This window comes from Equus quagga, chromosome 5, assembly GCF_021613505.1.
Source record: "Equus quagga isolate Etosha38 chromosome 5, UCLA_HA_Equagga_1.0, whole genome shotgun sequence".
Classification (NCBI taxonomy): Eukaryota; Metazoa; Chordata; class Mammalia; order Perissodactyla; family Equidae; genus Equus; species Equus quagga.
In genome coordinates, this window is record NC_060271.1 from 59780445 (window position 1) to 59799814 (window position 19370).

A 19370-nucleotide genomic window follows, 5' to 3' on the forward strand; every position below is an offset into this window, starting at 1 on the left:
AGTAGCTTTGTAGAAGAGGAGGCAGTTGATCCAGCTCTCAAAAGATACGTAGTGCAGGGATTGCAAACTCAGTTTCCTACAGGGACCAGCTGGGATCGTACCCGGGCTAAAGAGGCTGGCAGGTCCCGTATTGCCAGATCTCTCCATTTGCAAGAGAAGCTGTGTTTTAGTGAGGATCTACTTTGACTATAAGTAACAGATACCCAAGTAAGAGAGGTTTATCTCAGACAACAAGAAATCCAGAAGCGGGTCCATGGCCTGTGCAGCAGATCAGCAGGATCAGGGCTCTGGCTTAGCTTCTGTGTCTCCCTTCTCACTACTTCCCCCCAAGGTTGCAAAGTAGCTGCCATAGCTCCAAGCACCACATGTTTTCTTAAAACAACAGTATTCAAGGTGGAGGATAAGAGATCTGCTCTTCTCATACTTTTCTCTTTTTATCAGGACATTCTTTCCATTTTGTTTCATTAGACAGAACAGGGTCACAGTCTTTAGAGGACACTTGCCGTGTTTTCTGACTGTCTGGTGCCCTTTGAACAGCATGGCTGTGTCTGAAGAGTTTTCAGCCTCATGAATCCTACCCCTCAGGGTAGGATCCAGGAGATTCACTTTTCCAGCCTCCTTTCAAATACTTGAATTTTTAGTTTGGGAATGTCTGCTTAGTTCTTTATTTTTTTTTAATAGATTCTATTTCTCTACTGGGATTTCTTATTTGTTCATTCAATATGAGCATATTTTCATTTACTACCTTGGGCATAGTTATAATAGTTGCTTTAAAATCTTTTTATGTAATTCTAACATCTGAGTCATCTAATTCATTACATGGAAAATTAAGTATGAAAGTGAACATTTATTTAGAATGAACAAAGAAATCATACCAAATATTGAGCCTTGGGTGGTTCAGGTCCCTTTCTCCTCTATCTCTTTAGGATATTTTCCAGAAATGTTCGTGTAGAAGTACCTGCTGATTGCCACCTGGCCTCCCTGCCTAACCTAGAACACTCACAGGGGGCCGTGCAGGCGAGGGGCCCTGGCACTGAAGCTTCATTAGCTTTATGGTCAGTTGGCTTCTGACACGTAAGAAAACTGTTTTCTGCTCAAACTGCCAGAGCCTGTTTCTGTTTCCTGTGGCTCAGAGTTCTGACCGCTCCAGTAGTCACCCTTGACCAGGCCCTGCAAAGATAATTGGGATGACGTGGTTCATCCGCTGGGGTGGACCCACTTTCCCTGCACAGTCACTGGGACAAAACCTGGGCTCCCTTACCAGGGAAGAAGGGAAACATGGCGCTTGGACAGGCAGCCAGCAGAATCTGCCATATGCAGTATATGGACATTTATGTGAAGTCTCTTGGTAACTAATTCAGCTAAAAAACAAAACCCAAAAACCTCCCACTGTGAACCCATCTGCAGACTATATTTCACTGTAGATGGAATATAGCTCCACTGGTTTGCAACCTGGGGATAAGATTTGGATGTGGAGAGATATGAGGTAAGCAGGGAGCAGTGGGAACAAAGACGAGAGTAGGGAGACTGGGGCATCCTTAAAGGGGGCAAAGTAGGAGATAAGCTGGAACTTTTGGGGCCAGATCTTGGAGGACAGTGGGGGCCCTTGCAGGCACAGTGAAGCTTTATTAGTATTTGGCAAGACTGGGACAGAATTGTTGTCGTTCACATACCATATAATTCACTCATTTAAAGTATATAATTCAATATGATTCATAGAGCTGTTCAACCATCTCCACTATCTAGTCCTAGAACATTGTCATCACCCCAAAAAGAGAAACCTTATACCCATCAGCAGTCACTTCCCACTCCCCACTCTTCCTAGCCCCTGGCAATCCCTAATCTTATGTTCTGTCTCCATGGAGTTGCTTATTCTGGACATTTCATATAAATGGAATTATAGAATATGTGACCTTTTGTGACTGGCTTCTTAGCATAATGTTTTCAAGGTTCATGCATGTTGTAGCATGTATTAGTACTTCATTCCTTTTTGTGGCTGAATAATATTCCATTGTAAGGATATACCACATTTTATCCATTCACCAGTTGATAGACACTTGGGTTGTTTCCACTTTTTGGCTATTGTGAATGATACTGCTATGAACATTTGAATTCAAGTGTTTATGGGGACATATGTTTTCAGTTCTCTTAAATATATACTTAAGAGTGGAATCGCTGGGTCATATGTTGACTCTATGTTTAACTTTTTGAGAGACTGCCAAACTGTTTTCTGAGGTGGCTGCATCATTTTACATTCCCACGAGCAATGTATGAGGGTTCCAATTTCTTCACATCCTTGCCAACATTTGTTATTGTCCATCTCTTGACAGTTGCCAGACTAGTGGGTGTGAAGTGGTATCTCATTGTGGTTTGGATTTGCATTTCTTTAATGACTAAGGATGTTGAGCATCTGTTCATGTACTTATTGGCCGTTTGTATATCTTCTTTGGAGAAACATCTATTCAAATACTTTGCCCATTTCTTGATTGGGTTATTTGGTTTTTTTTGTTGAGTTGCAAGAGTTCTTTATATACTCTGGATACTAGACTTTTACCAGATATGTGATTTGCAAATATTTCCTGACACTCTGTGAGTTATCTTTTCATTCTCTTAATAGTGGCCTTTGATGCACAAAGGTTTTTAATTTTTATAAAATCTAATTAATTTTTTTCTATTGTTGCTTGTGCTTTTGGTGTCAAAACACCATTGCCTAGTCCAAGGTCATGAAGATTTTCCCTTATGTTTTCTTCTGAGAGTTCTATATTTTTGGTTCTTGCATTCAGGTCTTTGATTCTTTTTGAGTTGATTTTTGTATATGGTGTGAGGTAGGGACCCAGCTTCATTCTTTTTCATGTGGATATTCAGTTTCCCAGCACTGAATTTGTCAAAAAGACTGTTCTTCCCCCATGGAGTTGTCTTGGCACCCTTGTCGAAAATCAATTGACATAGATGTATGAGTTTGTTTCTGGACTCTCAATTGTATTCCTTGATTTATATTATATATCTATCCTTATGCCAGTACACCAAATTTGTGATTACTGTAGCTTGTAGTAAGTCTTGAAATTTGGAAGTATGAGTTCTCCAACTTTGCTGTTTTCAAAATTGTTTTGGCTATTCTGGGTCCCTTGTATTACCATATTAATTTTAGGATTGGCTTGTCAGTCTCTGCAAAAATTACAGCTGGGGTTTTGATAGTAATTGTGTTGAATCTGTAAATACCTTTGACTATTACTGCCTTCTTAATAATGTTGAGTCTTCCAATCTATGAACATGAGATATCTTTCCATTTATTTAGATTTTCTTTAATTTCTTTCACTCATGTTTTGTAATTTTTAGTGTACAAGTCTTTTGTTAAGTTTATTCCTAAATATTTTATTCTTTTTGATGCTATTATGAATGGAATTGTTTTCTTCATTTTCATTTCAGATTGTTCCTTGCTAGTGTGTAGAAATACGGCAGATTTTTGTATATTGACCTTGTATCCTGCAACCTTGCTGAAGTCATTTATTAGCTCTAATCATTTTTTTTATGGCAGAATTTGGTTTTGAAAGCAAACATATTCTTGTGCAACGAATTGCTTGAAAGAAATGACCTCATGTTTCTTTAACAGCCATGCTTTGGCTGTGCCAATGTAGGCCTGGCCAGTAACCCAGTGCCAATCATGCTGAGGGGGCAGCAGGGCCTGGAGAGAAGGCGCTCCATCAGGGAGACGGAAACACTGCAGAAAAGGAGGAAAACACGCCTGGGTCCTTTCCCGTTAGCTTCCAGGACAGTGTAGTTCATTCTTACCTATCCCTTCCATTCCCTGCCAACTTCTACAATATTTGTGTAGGAGAGGGAGAATATAATAAAATAAAATGGCCCTGTCCAGTACATTCTTTGGATGCTTTTTAAGTGGGCGAGAAATTCAGCTCTCAGAACAAATCAGTTTCATTTTCATGAACATGTCTTTGGATGCTTTGTTCTTCCTCACTTGGTCACTGTGCTTTTCACTCTGTCCCCAGAGCTCCAGTGTCGTGGTCGTTGGGGTTTGGGGCTCTCTTGGACAGGCCCCTGTTTTGTGGGTCACTTTCTTTTCTGTCACTGCTTGCTTGCGTTCTCTCTCCTTTCTCCTTCTGTACCTTCCTTCCTTCCTCCCTCCCAGATAATATTTATAAGATCGCTTCTTGTAAAAAGAATAAAACCAAAAAAAGACTAATAATGTCACTAGCCAGATAACCCTTTTTTTTTTTAAGTATTCTATATACCAAGTGCAGAAAATTCAAATACCAGAGAAAGGTACCAAATGAAAACTGAAAGCCTTCCTCCCACCCTCACTCCCCGGTGAGTTCCTCTCCCCAAAGGCTCATTATTAACAGTTTCTGGTGATTCGTTCCAGGCAGAAAATTAATGCACAGTCCACAGAATACATGTTTTTGTATTTATGGATTTATTCACACCGTATTTCTTCTGTCACTTCGGTATTCATCTGAAATTACCTCCCGTTACTCTTCGCGGAGTTTCCCAGTTCTCTACCCTGGATGTCGGGAGAGGCGACAGCCTACACAGCACAAGTCAGGCAGAGTTTTCTGGATGAGGGGTCTCCAGAGTAGAGGCTCCTAGAGGTGGGATGAGCCACCACAGTGCAGAAAGAAAACATTAACACTTATATTTATGTTTTAGCTCATCTTTTTTTAGAAAGCACTTTTATTGAGGTATAATTGGCATACATTAACCTGTACACATTTAAAGTGTACAGTTGATACACTGGACATGTGTATATACCCATAAAACTGTCTCCACAGTCAAGATAATAGTGTCCATTGCCCTCAAAGTTTTCTTGTCACTCTGTAATTAATTCATCTCCTTCACCCCTTTTGTCTCTAGGAAACCACTGACCTACTTTCTATCACTACAGATTAGTTTGCATTTTCTAGAATTTTATATAAATGGAATCATGCAGTAGGTACCGTTTTTTGTGTCTGACTTCTTTCACTCAGCATAATTATTTTGAAATTCATCCATATTGTTGTGTATCTCAGTAGTTTATTCCATTTCATAGCCGAGTAGTATTCTTTTTTTTTTTTAAAGATTGGCCCTGAGCTAACATCTGTTGCCAGTATTTGTTTTTTTCTTCTTCTTCTCCCCAAAGCCCCCCATACTTAGTTGTATATTCTAGTTGTAGGTCCTCCTAGTTGTGCTATGAGGGGACACCACCTCAACATGGCTTGATGAGTGGTGCCGTGTCTGTGTCCAGGATCCAAACCGGTGAAACCCTGGGCTGCCGAAGCAGAGCGCACTAACTTAACCACTCGGCCACGGGCCCGGCCTGGCCCAGAGAAGTATTCTGTTGTATGGATGTACTACAGTTTGTTTATCTAGGCACCCTATCGATGGGCATTTTGGTTGTTTTCACTTTGGGGGCTATCAAAATAAAGCTGCTGTAAACATTCTTATGCAAGGCTTCGTGTGGACATCTGCTTTCTTTCCCCTTGAGGTAAATATCTACAAGTGGATGGACTGGGTCATGTCGTAAATGTATGCTTAAGTTTTTAAGATATTGCCAAACTGTTTTCTAAAGTGGTTGTACCATTTCCCGCCAGCAGAGTAGGAGAGTTCTAGTTGCTCCACAGCCTCCCCACCATTTGCAATAGTCAGTGTTTTTAATAGGTATGTAGTGGTAGCTCATTGTGGTTTTAATTTGCATTTCCCTAAAGACTGATGATCAGCTTATTTGCCATCTGTATATCTTCTTTAGTGAAGTGTCTGTTTAGGTCTTTTTGTCCATTTTTTTTATTGAGTTGTCTTCTTATTGAATTGTAGGAGTTCTTTATATATTCTAGTTACAGTTCTTTGTCAGATACATGTTTTGCAAATCTTCCCCAATCTGTGGCTTTCCTTTTCATTTGCATGACAGTATCTTTTGAAGAACAAAAGTTTTTGTATTTTAGTGAAGTACAATTTATTGATATTTTATAGTCTGTGCTTTTAGTGTCATATTTAAGAAATATTTGTGAAACCCAGGTCACTGAGATCTTTTCCTGTTTTCTTCTAGAAGTTTTATACTTTAGTTTTATAATTTATCATTTTTATAATTAAAATAAGTTTTATAATTTATAGTTAGCTTTACTTGTAGGTCAATGATTCATTTCAAGTTAATTTTTGTTTACGGTGTAAGATAAGGTTAATTTCTTTACACATGGCTATCTACTTGTTCCAACACCATTTTTTGAAAAGATTATCCTTTCTGAATTGAATTATCTTGACACCTTTATCAGAAATCAATTGATCATATATGTGTGGGTCTATTTCTGGACTCTGTTGTGTTTCATTGATTTATATGTCTAAGTTTACCCCCACTGTCTTGGTTACTGTAGCTTTATAAGTGTTGAATTCAGATAGTTTAAATCCTTCAACTTTGTTCTTTTTCAAAATTGTTTTGGCTCTTCTAGGTCCTTAGCATTTTCATATAAATTCTAGAATGAGCTTGTCGTTTTCCACCAAAAAAAATCCTGCTGGAGTCTTTATTGGGATTGCACTGAATCTTAGATCAATTTGGGGCAAATTGATACTCTTAACTATATTAAATTCTCCAATCCGTGAACATGGGTGTCTTTCCATTTATTTAGATCTTCTTTAGTTTCTTTCAACATTTCAATGTACAAGTCTTAGAATTCTTTTGCTAAGTTTATTCCTAAGTATTTTATTCTTTTTGATGCTATTGTAAATGGAATTTTTTTCTTAATTTCATTTTTAAATTGTTAATTGCTAGTATACTGATAGACAATTGATATTTGTGTATTGATCTTATATCCTATAACCTTGATAAACTCCTACTTTGCTGAGAATTTTTATGAGGAATGGATGTTGGATTCTGAAATTATTAGATAATTTTTCTTCTTTAGTCTCTTAATATGATGAATTACACTGATTGATTTTTTAATGTTTATTCATTCATCCTTGCATTCTGGAATAAATCCTACTTGGTCATGATGTATTAATTTGTTAAATATTGTTGGATTCAATTTGCTAATTTTTTTTTTAAGATTTTATTTTTCCTTTTTCTCCCCAAAGCCCCCTGGTACATAGTTGTATATTTCTAGTTGTGGCATGTGGGATGCCGCCTCAGCATGGCTCAAGTGGTGCCATGTCCACGCCCAGGACTTGAACTGGCGAAATCCTGAACCGCCAAAGTGGAGCACATGAACTTAACCACTTGACCCAAATTTTTGTTGCCAACCCTTACATTTATGTTCATGAATGATACTAGTCTGTAGTTTTCTCTTTCTAGTTTTGGTATCAGGGTAATGCTGGCTTCATAGAATGTGTTAAGAAGTATTCCCTCATCCTCAATTTTCTGGAAGAGTTTGTGTAGATTGGTATTATTTCTTCCTTAAATGTTTGGTGAAATTAGCCATTAAAGCCATCTGGGTCTTGAGTTTTCTTTGTGGGGAGATTTTTAACTACAAATCTGATTTTTTAAACTAGATAAATGGCTATTTATACATTCTGTTTCTTCTTGAGTGAGCTTTGTTGTGTCGATTTCATCTAAGTTGTCTGATTTATTGGCACAGATTTGTTCACTATATTCCTTTATTATTTTTAATGTCTGTTGCATTGTTATGATGACCTCTCACTCTGATATTGGTAATTTGTGTTTCTGTCTTCCTCCTGACCAGTCACGTTAGAGGTTTATCAACTTTATTGATCTTCTCAAAGAACCAGCTTTTGGTTTCATTGATTTTCCTTATTATCTTTCTGTTTTCTATTTCACTGATTGCTGCTCTTACTTTTATTTCCTTTATTCTGCTTGTTTTAGGTTTGATTTGCTCTTTTTTCCCCCAGTTTCTTATGTGGAAACTTAGGTCATACTAGCTCATCTTTTTTAAGTTCTTTTTAATGTAAGTTATATCATGTACTTAGCATATCAGTATCATAGTGCATTTATATAGCTTATCAGTGTATATTTGTTGGAGGCATAAATTAATTTTTTTTGATGATAGGTATGCACCATCAAAAAAGTATGGAGACAGCAAAAGCTTTGATTGGAGCTGACTCCTTATTGGAAATTTTGAGCAGCAGCATATCATGGGAACACAGGGATACATGATTGATGACAGAACATAGGTTGGGGTAGTGGAGTGGAGACAGGATACCCGACAGTCACTCCCTTGGAAAAACGTGCAGCAGCATGGAGCAGCACCAGGACCAGATGGAGCTCAGCCATCAGGCTGGCAGAGGTCTCACCTGAGTGGCCAGCACAGAGCACTCAAGGTTGTTTTCTGAGTTGAGAGTGATAATGTACGTGAAGTACCTGGTGTATAGCGGACACTCAAAATATGATAGTTATTATCAAAACAAAAACATATTTCTTTATCAATCAGAGATCATCAGATAAACCGAAGGAACTAAGTAGCACAAATGTTCTAAGTACAGTCATTATTGCTTAATGATGGGGATATGTTCTGAGAAATGCCTCGTTAGGCCATTTCATCGTTGTGTGAACATCACAGAGTGTACTTACACAAACCTAGATGGCACAGTGTACTACACACCTATGCTGTATGGTACTAATGTTATGGGACCACTGTCGTATATGTGGTCCATCCTTGACTGAAATGTCGTTATGCGGAGCATGACTCTACTATCTGTACCTCTTCTTAATGTGTATCATTTTGTTTTGGCCATTTGTATCTCAGTGTATTCTCAGATGGTTGGTTGGTGGTGGTCTTTTTGTTTTCTCAGATGGTTTTTAAGCAATCAGAAATCCTTTAGTCTATGTATCCAGTTGACACTTTCTGCTCTTCACTGTCTTATTAGGAGTTGTCCTCACTTCGCCTGATCTGCCTCTCATGGTGGTCAGGACTGTCTCCAGCTCAGGGGGGAGGAAACAATCCGTTCACAGCCTCCCAGAGTAGAAGCCCCACTGTTGACAGCTACCCCTTGGGGCTCCACACTCCAGCCGTCTTGTGGTGGCAGCAGTGGCCACCCACGTGTGAGGAGTACTTGTATGCCTGGCCCAGGGCACAACTGTCTATTCACGTGGGGCCGCCTGTCACTCCTTCACAGGGCAGGTGCCTCTCTCCCCAGGGCTGGAGAGACAGGCTGGGATCCAGGTCTGCTGTCCAGCTGTGCTCTTAATCCCCACACTGGGCCTGTGAGAACGTTGTGTAGACCCAAATGGGCAGGAAAGCACTTGGAGGACCACCCAGGAGATCCCCTTGCCTAGTTCCCTTGGAGCTGTCATTTCCTCGGCATGGCCCCTTCAAAGTCCCCAGTTATGATACACGATAATAAGAGTAATTCAACTTCATAACTGATCCTCATTTTTAAAACGTATAGTTGTCTGTTGTGACAAAAAAGTAGTTTCATTGAAAATAATAGCTAACATTTCTAGAGAGCTTGTGCCAGGCCCTGAGCCCAGGGCTGTGACCATCGCATTCAATCACCACAGCAATCCAACAAGTAGACACTATTATTTTCCCACTTTACAGATAATCAGGGGGCTGGAAAGCCCGAGCTTCCCATTGTTTGTGTGATGCACACAGTCTCGTGCATGGTCGCCCAAGATCCGGTCCAGCTCATTGTATCCTATTCTCTCTCTCACTCCCTGTGCTCCAGCCTCCTGGCCTTTTCTTTTCTTTTCATCTCCTCTCCTGCTACAGGGCCTTTGCATGTCCCAGTTTCTCCATCTGGAATGGTCCTTTCCCTCCTCCCAGCAGCTCCCTGGCTTTTGCCTTCTTACCTCCATCTCTCCCTCCGGATCTCTCGGCCTCTCTGGCATTGCCTTCTCATGGAGGTCTGCCTCGCACTCCCTTCCTTCTGCTCTCATGGCTCTGGCTGTAGTTGACATGTGGATTCTTTGATTAATATTGTCTCTCTCATTAGGCTGTGAGCTCCGGAGTGCGGGGACCATGTCTTCGCTTGTTTTAGTTTTAGCCTTCTCTTGAGTTCCTGGCAGCAACATGAGCCAGGCACACAGTAGGACTTAGGTAGTATTCGTTGAATAGCAGAGGACTCTCAGGGAATGTGTGCATTGCCCACAGCAGATATCAGCATCTTTTCCCACCGGCTTCTCTGATCCCATGTGGTCAGTCAGCTGTGGAGCTGCATATTCCAGCCAAACTCTGAATGTGCTGTCTGGTCCTCCAAGGTCAGGACACGGGGTCCACTGACCCCATGGGGACAGGCACACGTGCTTTACCCCAGCTCAGCCAGCATCTCCCTCGTCTCCCTGCATTCTGGAGCATTCACCTCTTGACCTGCCACTTGGTCCCACCACCTGTACATCTGGGGTCATGTGGTGCCACTCCATGGGTGCTGCTGAGGCGCAGGCTGGTTTGCTCCTGTAACACACCTAGAAGAGGTCCTGGCACAGGACTTTTTAAAGCCTTCCAGGTGATTCTAATGTGCAGCCAGGCTGAGAAGGCACCAGGTTAGGACTTTGACCAAGTGTACAAACCTCTTGGTGGAGCACAGAGAGGCCAGGCAATAACAGGGGCTTATCCCACCTCTTAAGCTGAAGACTCACAACCCCTCTTTTAAAATGAGGGGAAATAAATTTAAATGACTTGAACATGGGCAGCACTTCTTAATGCTTGTCTTTTAGACCCAGATCAGAGCGGTGTCAGTGGCTCCCGCAGGACTCAGCCTCCAGCCGCCACAGTTTTCACCTGTGGCTGAGCATTAAAAAATGCTGAGGCTGGGGTCCTGCCCTCTGAGATTGATCTGGGCTGCAGTCAGGGCATGGGCATTTTAAAACCCCTCCAGATGATTCCAGTAAACAGCCAGGGCTGAGGAGCCCCTGGGCTACGGGGCCACAGGCAGGTGGCCTCAGGTGCAAGGCTGAGAGCTGTGGGTTTGACGGGGAGCTGGGGCTGCCTGCTGTTGATCCCTCCCCACCCACCCTGCCGGAGCCTGTGAGGATGAGCCGCTGCATGCTGTTCTGGAGCGAGGGCCGCAGCTTTCATTAGCTCAGTGGTTCTCGAAGTCGCGTGCGTACTAGAATCACTTGGGAATTTTTAAAATTTCCAAAGCCCAAGCCACGCCCCAGACTAGTTAAACCAGTCACTGGGGGTGGGACACAGGTGGCAATAATGTTTGAAGTTGCTCCATAAGTGGTTCCAAAATGTGCAGACAAGTCTGAGAACCACTGCGTTAGGTTCTCAGCTGGGTCTTTGATCCAGAATACAGCAAACACCACCATCCCTTAGACCACGGGAATCCGCTGCCCAAGGTGCTGTGTGTGCAGACCTTCTCCTCGGTGTCTTTTTTTTAAGAGTTCTTTGTTTTTCTTCTTATTTTTTAGAGCAGTTTTAGGCTTACAGAAAAATTGATCAGGAAGTACAGAGAGTTCCAATATTCTCCCCCCACTACAGTTTTTCCTATTAGTGACATCTTGCGTTAGTATGGGATATTTGTTAGGTTTGATGAGCCATTATTGATACATTATTATTAACTGAAAGCCGTTGTTTAAATTGGGGTTCACTCTTTGTGTTGTCCAGTTCTGTGGGTTTTGATAAATGTATGACGTGTCCATCATTACTGTACAGAATAGTTTCACTGCTCTAAAAAGCCTCTGTGCTCTGCCTGTTCGTTCCTCCCTCTCTCCCTTCAAACTCCTGGCAACCCTGATATTTTTACTGTCTTTATAGCTTTGCCTTTTCCAGAATATCCTGTAGTTGGAATCATACATTGTGTAGCCTTTTCAGACTGGCTTCTTTCCCTTAGCAATCTGCATTAGATGTTTCCCCATGTCTTTTCATAGCTTAATAATGTATTTCTTTTTATTGCTCAATAGTATTCCATTGTCTGGATATACCACAGTTTGTTTATCCATTCATCTATTGCAGGACATTTGGGTGGCTTCCAATTTTTGACAATTAGGAACAAAGCTGCTATAAACATTCATGTGCAGCTTTTTGTGTGGGCATATGTCTTCAGTTCTTTTGGGTAAATACCAAGGAACGCAGTTGCTGGATTGTATGGTGAGAGTATGGTTAGGTTTGTAAGAAACTACCAGACTGTCTTCCAAAATGGCTGTAACATCTTGCATTCCCACCAACAATGAATGAGCATTCCTGTTGCTCCACATCCTTGCCATCATTTGGTGTCTACTGTTTCATTTTATTTCGGAGATCAGGAATATTCTAAAAATCTCAGGTTCAGAAATCCAAAGTGCGGGGCGAGCCCCGTGGCCAAGTGGTTAAGTCCGCGCGCTCTGCTTCAGCAGCCCAGGGTTCGGATCCTGGGCGCGGACATGGCACCGCTCATTAGGCCACGTTGAGGCGGCATCCCACATGCCACAACTAGAAGGACCCACAACTAAAACATACAACTATGTACTGGGGGGATTTGGGGAGAAAATAGCAGGAAAAAAAAAAGAAGATGAGTAACAGTTGTTAGCTCAGGTGCCAATCTTTAAAAAAAAAAGAAATCCAAAGTGAGAGAGAACCTGGTGGGCCCTACATTCAGGGACATTACTGGGAGCTCTTTGGTTGAGTCTAAATCAGTTTCAAATTCTTGCCTTTTAAACCTGAGGGAGTGGTTTGCTCCTGTCTTCCTGAGTCACACTGAGGGAGCTTTGCATCCTTGAAAACAACTCAAGAATGTATGCTTAGGTGGCAAAGTGAGGAAGTTGTTGGTTGGAGTTGAGACATAACAGCAGGGCCTCTAGCAGCCATCCTGGACCGTGAGGCGACCTTGAGAATGAGAGGCATGTGCAAAGAATTCTTGGCAGAGCAGAAGGTGGGCACCCAGGGTCATACACATCAGTCAGGTCCCTGCACCAGTGTGGCTTGCCCACCTCCAGATTTCTTTTTCATCAGCAAGAAATAAAATTCTAGCTTGTTTAAGCCCAGGTGAGTTTTTTGCTTTGTTTTTGGTCTTTTTGTTATTTGGAGCTCAACCTGATTCTATCGGATACGAGTGGTTCAGTATTGGCACAATGCAAGTCTGTCCTACACACTGGGGGCCTGGAATGCTCAGCAGTGTTAGGTGACACCAGGCAGTGGTGTGAGTTACAGAGGGCAAGAGAGATGAGAGGTGGCCTGGGGACGGCATCGCCTACCCTGTACACACCCTCAGTCTCATGAATAAGAGGGGCTGTCAGGGGCTGATAGAGACTCCGTGTGTGTATGTGTGTGTGTTGTGGGATGTATGTGTGTGGATGGGTGAAGTGTGTGTGTGATGGGGGGGGTGAGTACATGGGTGTGTATGTGTGTGGGGATATGTGTAAATGGTGTGGCATGTGATGTTTATGTGGTGTGTATGTGTGTGGGGTGTGTATTGTGGGAGTATGTGTGGATGGGTGGTGGGTGTATGGGTGTACATGTGTGTGTGGTAGGTGGATATATGGGTGTGGGGGTGTGTGCATGTGTGTGTGGTGGGTGGATATTGGGGGGGGTGTGTATGAGTGGGGAGGTGTGCACGGGGTATGTGGTGGGTAGATATTTAGGGGTATGTGTATGGGTTTGGGGGTGTGCATGAGTGTCTGGTGGGTGGATATATGGGTGTGTATGGGTTTGGAGGGAGGTGTGCGCGGGCTGGGTTACAGCAAGGCAGACAGGGAGGTTGTGGGGGCACCAAAGGGAGGGCCTCAGCTCAGGGTGAGTGGGAAGAAAAAGGAAAGCGAAGAGGCCATCAGGGTGGGTTGCATAGCAGAGAAGAAACAAAGAGAAGATTCTGAAAGAATGTGGGGAGAGCAGGTCTGGAGAAGGAGCCAGAGTGGGGAGAGGCCAAGGACCGGAGTGAGTCAGAGTTTATGGGGGTCCTGCTGAGCGCAGTCTCTGCGGTGAGGCAGCATTGTGTCAGGAGCGCCTGGGCTCCGTCTGTGCTCACACTGTAGTCGGGGCAATGGACTGCATGATTTTAAAACAGGAACTTGATAGGATTCTCTGTGTTTTCCCCACAGACGTGGATCTCTTTGATAATGTCACTCCCTTCTTACGAGACGGTGGCTTTCCTTTGCCCTTCGTCCTGGCCCCAGTCTGCAAGGTGGGCAGACCCCCGCCCTCTCCCTGCCTCCCACCTCTCTGTCCTCACCCCAACCCTGGGCTCCTTGCTGAACCTGAAACAAAGGCCCTGGCCTCAGGGCTCTGCCAGGCTCTTCATTCTTCTGTAACATCGCCTCCCACGTGCCCTGACCACCTTTCTTCTGTGGCGTTTATACCACCTGGTGTCATTTTGCATTTGTTTTCCTGTGCCTTGTCTGTCTCCCCACCAAACCATCAGCGTCATGAGACAAGGACTCCTCTCTCTTGTACACTGCCGCCCTCCTCCACCCCCCACATTTAGAACAGCGCCTGGTATTCAGTTACCATTTGTTGAGCAAATAAAAATTTTAAATGACTAAGGCTAAAGCTGATATTGAAACAAGCTTAAGTTTAAGTACAAAAGTGATGACGGAAGTTAAGTAATTAGAGTTGGGAAGATAAAAAACAACAAGATTTTAAGCCTCCCCTAAATGTTGTGACCCCCCACATTCCTGTTAGGGTTGGGGCTCAGGTTGCTTGCTTTCCTTTAGGAACCAGCATCCTCCTTTAAAGCTGATGGGAACTACCCCTGCTGTGCACTGTGGGGTCTCTGAGATGGTGTCAGAGAATCAGGACTCAGGCAGATGGTGCCATGCTGCCCCTCCCAGTGCAGTCACCCCAGAATGCTCCTTAGCAACTCAGTTTGGGGGGCGGGTTGGGGGGGTGAACAACAACAGAGGCCTGTGGACCCTGCTCCCTGTCATCTTACCCCTAAGGCCCAAGGTGGGACCTGGTGGGTGAGACGAAGGGGTGAGGGAGGCCTAGGGAGGCATGGCAGGCGCCCAGGAGGTTCTTGGGATGTGTGTGGTTTTCCCATTCCACACAGATGGTGCCAGGAGAACGGTGACGTTACATGAAGTAACAGCTTCTCCTGAGGCACAGATGGAAAAGTCACTTTTATTTTAGGTCTGATACTTTTCTTCCTCTGCCTTCCCCCAAAGCATCAGTTCCATCCCAGGAGAGCCACCAAAAGGGACGCTTTCAGACTCGCAGCCTCTAAACAGAGCCCAGATGCTCTGGCTCTTAGCACTGGAGCTCCCCAGGGGAATCGCCTCAAATGACTGTGCTGTGGGCGTGGAGAAACCGAGTTGGGGAGATGGAGCTTCGTGTCTGAATTTTCTTCTGTGTCAGCTCTCCAGAAAACCCCCATTCGGGACAAACAGCGCTCAGGAAAAGCTGAGCACATGGCCTACTTATAGGCAGCGTTAATTATGGGCTCTGGGGTGGCTGTCGTCACTTCACCAACTTCCGGGGCTGTTGACTGACCGGCCTGATTTACCCCGAGGCAGCCCAGGCCCCTTTCTGTGAAACTACGCCTGACACAGCCTGGGTCAAGCTGTGGCATGGAGTAATTACTGGGTAGGAGCATGGAAAAGGGACAGTGGAAGGCTCCAGGCTTGACGCCCGTGGGATCTGCGCTGCTGCTGTCAAGGGGCTTAAAGCAGCAGATGCTCCTGCGGGGGCTGAGGTGGGCGTGCGAGGGGCCTCCGCACAGCACCCTCTGGGGTCTGAGACTGCTGGCAGGATGTTCCCGCCCAGCTGGGCCTCCCAGGGCCTCGCCCTAGGTTGATGCTCTTTCCACACACATCTTCCCCTCCCTGGAAAGTTCATCGGCCCGCCCACACATGTGTGCAAGTACGTGCACAGTCCCCTGAGGGCCCTGGCAAACAGTTCCCTCTCTGAGTGGAGTCTCATTGTGTTTTGCAGATTTCATTTTCCCAGCCTGTTTGAGAAGCGGGCAAGGGGTATCATTACCTTTCTCTTGCTTGTTAAGTTGCCTGAGAGGAAAAAAACAAACAAGAAAGTTTTTCCTCCTCCAAGAGTCTAATTACTTGTTGGGTGAGCCCTGACCCGTATACGTTTCCGAAGAAGACGACACTCGATGCCGTTGGAAGAAATGTCCTTTGGCGGGATTCAGAGACCCTCTGCCCTTCATTCCACAGTGTGCTGGCTTTGCAGCCGTACCAGACTGTTGCCAAAACTTCTTGATAAGTTTGGGATGCTCTTTTTCTTGCCTTGGGTCACTGGACTTGCCGTACTCTTTCATGCCTCTCTGCATTTGTCATTTCTGTCCCTTCACTGGGTGTGAGCTTCCTTTCCTGTCACCTGTGCTGTGTTCCTTGTCTCCCCACCCCCAATTAATTTCCCATCCGTCCTCTGAGCAGGCTCTGCCCCTTTGACCTGCTCTGGGTTTTGCACAAACACACCCTCTTGTGTTTATTTATCTGTCTGGCTCCTTTCCCTCCAGACTGTGAGCTCCCTGAGGTCAAGGTCTCCACCGGGTCACCTTTTTATCTTTGGCACCTGGCATGGTTCATGCACACAGTAGGATGCATTGAGGTGGGCCCTTAAGAGGGAACACTTAGCCTCCCGGATGGCAAAGGTTCAAGCCTGCACTATTCATGCTCCCCCTAACCCAGCTTCCAAGTTCTTCATTGTGATGCCTCACCCATTGTCAGTTCAACATTTGTGTTCTTGACACCGCCAGCTTATCTTGTGACTTGTTTTCAATTTCCCTCTTAGTCATGTACTACTTGATCAGGTTTGTTTAGGATTCTCTCCATTCATTCATTCATTCATTCATTCAACTTCTTACACCAGCCACTCCTCTAGGCACTGGGTGTGTAGGGATGAACAACAGAGAGTGGTCCCTGCCCTCATGGAGTTTACATTCTAATGGGGAGAGACAGACAGGAAGCAAGTAAATCAATAAATAAGGCCATGTGGAGGAGTGCTGGGGTGGAGACATGGACTCTGCCCCGCAGTGGGGCGTGGGTGCGTCCCGGTGCGCAAGAGCAGATGGGATGGGAGATCTTGTTGCAGCTGTCTTTGGGAAAAACGCTATGCCACATTGTGGGGTTTTTTCCTATTTTCCTGGTTCTGAAAATGTCCTTAAAGAGTCTTAGAGAAGAAAAAGCCCTGAGTACGTAAGGTTCTTCCTCTTTGTTGATGTGGCCAGGTTATCGTTCATGTTTCATTGAACTAGTCATGTGATAATAGTATTCGTAGCTGGAGCTTACTGAGAAGACACCTCCCAGGCTGCAAGGAGTGCCCCCGGCAGGGACCATGGCCCTGGGAACACCCAGATGTTGCAGCAAGGGTGATGTCAAGTCAGCAGTAGGCTCAGAGCTGGCCTCAGCCCGTAGTGGCAGAGAGCCTGGGGTGCTGAGACTAGTGTCTTCTGAGTCGTGCAGTTTTAAGGCCTCTGGTTCAGGACTCTTCATGTGGCTCAGCTATGGGCAGCTCAGTGCCCAGAGGCTGCCTGAGGAAGAAGGTCTGGGTGCTGCCATCCCTCGGCCCTTGCACTTCATGGTGGCCATAGCTTGAAGACCAGAGAATGAACATCCAGGTTCCCAAAGCTCCAGTGAGTGTCTGAAAAACACTGGTTGCTTCATGTCTCCAGATCGCACCCCCAGTGCCAGAGAAGGCAGAAATGGGGCTCCTCGAGCCAGGGGTCAGCATGCCCAGCCCCTCCTGTGGGGAGTGCGCCTGCCCTCCTCTGCTACTCTGACCCTCTGCCCTCCCTTGGCCTGACAGATGAAGATGTGCACTTGTGGTGCCCCTCGCTGCAAGAGGTCAAGGAGGTGTTTCACAGCCTGGGAGCCCACAGCCCTGCTCTGTACCCCCAGGGGCCCTTCCAGCACAGAGGGAGGTGAGTATTTCGCCCTCCTCACTGCCCCTTCTCATTTGTTCAACAGTTAATGAGCTCACTTCAAAACCATCAAATTGTATACATTAGATATGTGCAGGTTTTTCCATACCAATTAGACCTCCGTAAAAATGTTGAAAAACAAAACAAAATGTTACCCAAAAGAGAGAGATTCTTCTAAACACATATTCATGCTAGGAAATATTAAAGTATTTCCCATTCTATAAATGTAATACAACTGGCCATTCATTGCACAAAGCTATCGATTTTAGTATTGTTTATGGTATGCATCCTCAGCTCAATAAACATTTATAAGTTAGAAAAAGGAAAGATTTCCTCTGAATATTATATAAAATTATCTGCATTTTTTTGAAGTAAAAAGTTCCCAAACCGGGCCTCTAGCCCACCTGGGGAACCACCGAGTCTGAGGGACTTACAGAACAGCCACACAAGTACCTGTGAATATAAATATCCCAGCCGGAATGGCGTGTGGGTTACCAGGCCCCCACCCTGGGTGGGCCAGGAAGACCTAGGCCCGGAAGAGTCCTGCTGCTCTGGCTGATGTCTGCCCCGCCCCTTCCTGCCTCAGAGCCCTCGCTGTCCTTCCTCCAAGACATGTCCCCAATCTCTCTGGTCTATCTCCAGGCCTCTCTTTTGGCCCAATACCTAATATCAACTCATGGCCAGCAAGGCACAGTTCTACATATAATTTCCACAATGCTCAATTTTGGTTTGTGGGTGCCCCCTTTGTACCCTGGGTTGGGTTGGGGAGTGGGGAGGGCAGTGATGCTAACTTGCATACGTGTTGTCCCTGCCCTCTAGGAACAGAGCCACATAATCATAAGTCACTGTTGTTGGGTGGAGGTGACTAGATCTGGGTTGCAGAAGCGTTACATATCATAAGCTTGTTCTACACATTATAGCACATCCAGACTCTTTCTTGAGAATTCTTTGAGAAGCTGGTTTGAGAGATAACGGGTTTTAGAACCCTGGACCGGCTGTTAGATGGGAGCCACCCCCATCCTGCCAACAATCCCTGGGCCCGAGGGGGTGCCGGGACTCTTTCCCTTGGAGTGGTGGGCAGATGTTACTCTGCAAGGAAAGCCAGAGAAGACCGGAGCTTTCTTAAGAACCTGTTCCACGACTGTGTTTAGTAATTGTCTGCCAAACCAAACCATCCTTCTGCTATAAATACCCCACGCATGTGCCAGCCTGCCGCGCCCCTGCCCCTCTCCCTTCCCTCAGAGCTCCATAACTGGTGTAATAAGCCACTTGCTTCCTGAGCAACACAGAGCTTCAGTCATACTACCTTCCAGGATGAGTCGAAGAAAGAATTCCACTCAGAAAAACAAATGCACGTCAGGAGGCAGCTCTGGAGGCCTGCAGGGTTCAGAAGAGCCACTTCTGACTGTTCTGAGGAGCACCGGTGTCCACTTGGAAATTGGGAGGGGGTACCAGAGGCTTATAACCACCCGGTTTACTCTGCGCTCTGCAAAGAGCCACTTTGCCCCTGCCCTCCCTCCCTCTCCCTTCACCCAGGATTTGCTGCTTCCTGGCTCTTATGCTTCAGGACAAATCCACCCTCTCTGCAGGTGGTGTTAGAACTGTGGCCATTAACACATGACAGCTCAGACACTTGGGAACACAGACCCCCCCCCACCCCCATGCAGACGTCCAGCTTTACAGGTGCGGTCAGCTCTGTGTGGGAG

The 19370-nt window shown here is 45.0% G+C and overlaps 1 protein-coding gene across 1 annotated transcript in view; it reads left to right on the top strand.

Annotated features, from left to right (window-relative positions):
• Positions 1-19370, top strand: part of FAM178B (family with sequence similarity 178 member B) — an 87267-nt gene that overhangs the window by 23344 nt on the left and 44553 nt on the right. Inside the window, exon 8 of the mRNA XM_046662600.1 lies at positions 17550-17664. Within this exon, the coding sequence (XP_046518556.1) occupies positions 17550-17664 (115 nt within the window). The remainder of the gene's footprint in view (positions 1-17549; positions 17665-19370) is intronic.